Genomic DNA, 3,366 nt, shown 5'->3' on the forward strand with positions numbered 1-3,366 from the left:
TGTGATCGAGTGAGAAGCCATAAAAATATATATGAAGGTTCATGATGCGAACGTTTTCTTAATCCTGTTTTACTTACATAAGCACCCAACACTCGAACACTCTCTGTTTCTCCTAGCTCCAACATCCTTCACTTGAAGGATGCATTACACATTATACAGTGGTATTCCTATACTCATTGTCAGAAGACGTATAAAGTTGAATGACAGACAAACATACCCAAAACAAAATAGGGTAAAATGGTGTGTTAGCTTCAGTAACAAAATATTTACGTGGGTTCAACACAATATCATAGCTTTATTTTATTACATGTACATATTTTTTAGTAAAAATATAATTTAGCTTCTCTAAACAGATGACAAACAACATCCTGGGAAACAAGTATTTACTTCACATTAACACAATTCAACTACTACAACTAGCTCCAACCAAGCATATCTGACCTCAAGATGTTCATACAATGTCCATTCACTCTGTCGTTAAAAGCCATAGCAATGGCTGTTTTCATCATCATACAATTCAGAAATGCAAGAATGTCAAGCAGTGGCAATTTTCTCTGAAGTTGTTCCCTGCCCATCAGTAGTTGCTGAGGCACGTTTAGCTTCATAATCCTTAACAGCTGCTTTTATAGCATCCTCTGCAAGCATGCTGCAGTGAAGCTTGACGGGTGGAAGTGAAAGATGCTTAGCAATTTCACTGCATAAAATTAGCAATGTGTTCTTCAACAACTAATAAACGGAGAAGAGAGCAGTTAATCATGAAAAAGCATAACCAAAGCTAGAATAATATCACGTAGCAGGACTAGAAGTCCTAGAGATGTTGCATTAATCAATAAACCAAAAGGTATGTAAACAACATAGCAAAAGATGAAAATATTCTTCATCAGTCATTAGATTCGTCAGCTCATAGTCATCTGAAGAGGACACACACACAAAACATATGTATATATATGACAGCAAAACAACAAAACATCAAATATTAATCATCAAAACAATAAAAAAAAACTTAATACCGCTTTTAGTCCCTAGTTTGGGAGGTTTTGTTCAATATGGTCCTACCTTTTTTTAGTAACAATTGATCTCACTTTTTGAAAAAACTGTTCAATTGACTCCTTTTTGGTTACGACGTCAATTTTCTAACGGTGTTGGTTACCACGTCAATAAGTTCTTTCATGCATTCACCTATCCAAATATTATTTTAACAGTCCTGACATAATGTTATGTTAAAAATCATGTCATCATCGTATATAATAAGAACTATAATAAACAATTTAAACTTGAATATGGGACCACTATGAACAAAAAGGACTCAATTGAACAGTTTTTTCAGAAAGTGGATCAATTGTTATGAAAAAAAAAAAAAAGATAGGACCATATTGAACAAAGCCTCCCAAACTAGGGACGGTATTAAACCTAAAAAAAAATGTAAATTTCGTGTTGAACTAGGATGTGTTTTCTCCAAAAATACCATCTAAAGTAAATTCTTCCACATAGTTCACATGTTACTTCTTCAATTCCAGGCACTAAACTTGCTATAACTGTCAACTTTCACCATTCTTACGGCTACGATACAATTACGTTACTTTTCTGAAAGAGCCAAGCACTAACCCTCGAATCCAAAGAATGTAATGAATATAACAAATCACATAACATACAAGCGATGCCCAGAACAAATAATAACCAAGTGTAGCAAACGTTTTCAAGAGCTCCAACTCACGTGTTTTTAATTGACAGAACTTCCTCCATTTGCTTTCCCTTCACCCATTCAGTAGCTGCAAAAATATAACAAAACTACAAATCAGAAACACCCTCGGTCATCGAAGGCAGGAGGTACCATGTACAACAAATTTCATTCAACACCATTGACAACAAATTTCCAGGAAAAAATGAAATAAAGATTCGAAAATTAAAACACCAAAAATTGCACAAACCCTAACAGCAAAAGATAAGCTTGAAACTAACACGACAATAAATTAAACAATTAAATAATTATCATATTACCGACTGAGGAAGAAGCAATGGCGGATCCACAACCGAAGGTTTTGAAGCGAGCATCGATGATCTTTCCAGTTTTCTCGTCAACCTTAATTTGGAGTTTCATTACGTCGCCACAGGCGGGTGCCCCGACAAGACCAGTTCCCACAGTGGGGTCGTTCTTGTCGAAGGATCCGACATTGCGGGGGTTGTCGTAGTGGTCCACCACCCTCTCGTGGTAGAGGCGCGGCAGAACCCTAACCCCCAACGGTGACACCTCCAACGGCGGCGTTCGAAGAAGTCTCTTTGCGCTTGCAGCGATTCTCATCATTTTCTCTTTATTCTTTGGTTGTGAACGAGTGGTTTTGAGAGGGACACAGACGAGGAAGACAATAAATAGGATTCCCTTTGAGGCGGTTTTGATCGGATACGTGGCGAGTGGAGATTCTTCAATATTTCTTACGTTTTGATCGTTCAATTGGGCCTTACTTGCCGCTCAATAGAAACGGACTTCCACTACTTTTACCTTTTGCGCCGCAATTTTTATGCCTGCACTTTTTTTATTTATAAAAAAGGTTATTTGCTCTTTTTGCTTTGTAACCCATTCAACCTCCGAAATTGCTCTCTAACCCATTCAACCTCACAAAATTTGCAGAAGAAGAAGAATGATTATTTCCATTTATTTGGAATTATTTTTATTTATTTTTTACTTTTTTTTTTGTAAAAAAAATACAAAATTTTATATTTTTATAACTATTTTATCTTTGTATGTTGTGTCAAATGAATGTAAAAATGTATTATGGTAGCATTTTTTTAAATGTGTATGGATGTCCTTATTAATATTCTTACTTGTCAACTCTTATATTGGATATTGATTTAGCAAAATGTATTATGGAGCTGAAGGTGTTATAAGTGCTAAAGTTAGATAACTAATTTGGACAAGTTTTTCATTTTTTTTCAAAGAATTCAAGGAAGGCTTTCACTTCTTGTTTTCTTATATTTTTCTTCTTCACCTCCTATTTTTTGGAATGGCCAATTTTTTCCTTTTTTATTTTATAACTAATTCAATCTCCAAAATCTATTCTTGTTCTCCTTTGATGTCTTTACTTGCAAGTTTATGCTTTGATCAATGGATTTAGCAAAAAAATATTGCTGGATGTGAATATGTAATAGCTATTGAAGTTAGTTAGCTCTTCTGGATAGGTTTTGCACATTTTTATTTAAACATATTTGAGCAGTGGCACGTTGATTTTTGAGTTATTTTTGGATTTAGCAATCTATAATAGCACTTTAATATGCAATGTAGTTATGGATTCTATAGTCATAATGGATTGAATTTTGGATTACATAATATGGGAGAAGCATCCCACTAGACGAATTTTAGATTATGCTATT

General features: G+C 34.6%; 1 protein-coding gene across 1 annotated transcript; it reads right to left on the bottom strand.

Moving 5' to 3' along the window:
• Positions 1-265: 265 nt before the first annotated feature.
• Positions 266-2,355, bottom strand: LOC106761137 (iron-sulfur cluster assembly protein 1). Its single transcript, XM_014644652.2, has 3 exons — positions 1,999-2,355; positions 1,715-1,769; positions 266-694 (listed from the first exon to the last, which is right to left on the bottom strand). Exons 1-3 carry the CDS (start codon positions 2,300-2,302, stop codon positions 535-537), a joined length of 519 nt encoding a protein of 172 aa, XP_014500138.1. The 5' UTR covers positions 2,303-2,355; the 3' UTR covers positions 266-534.
• Between the last annotated feature and the right edge of the window lie 1,011 nt (positions 2,356-3,366).

The sequence above is a fragment of the Vigna radiata genome, chromosome 5 (genome assembly GCF_000741045.1).
Source record: "Vigna radiata var. radiata cultivar VC1973A chromosome 5, Vradiata_ver6, whole genome shotgun sequence".
NCBI classification, from domain to species: Eukaryota; Viridiplantae; Streptophyta; class Magnoliopsida; order Fabales; family Fabaceae; genus Vigna; species Vigna radiata.

Excerpts from the sequence above, each read along its gene's own strand:
- LOC106761137 (XM_014644652.2), bottom strand. The coding sequence starts at position 2,302 with ATGATGAGAATCGCTGCAAGCGCAAAGAGACTTCTTCGAACGCCGCCG. Across the intron at positions 1,770-1,998 it reads CATTGCTTCTTCCTCAGTCG|CTACTGAATGGGTGAAGGGA; the intron begins GTAATATGATAA and ends ATATTTTTGCAG. Across the intron at positions 695-1,714 it reads GTTCTGTCAATTAAAAACAC|TGAAATTGCTAAGCATCTTT; the intron begins GTGAGTTGGAGC and ends AATTTTATGCAG.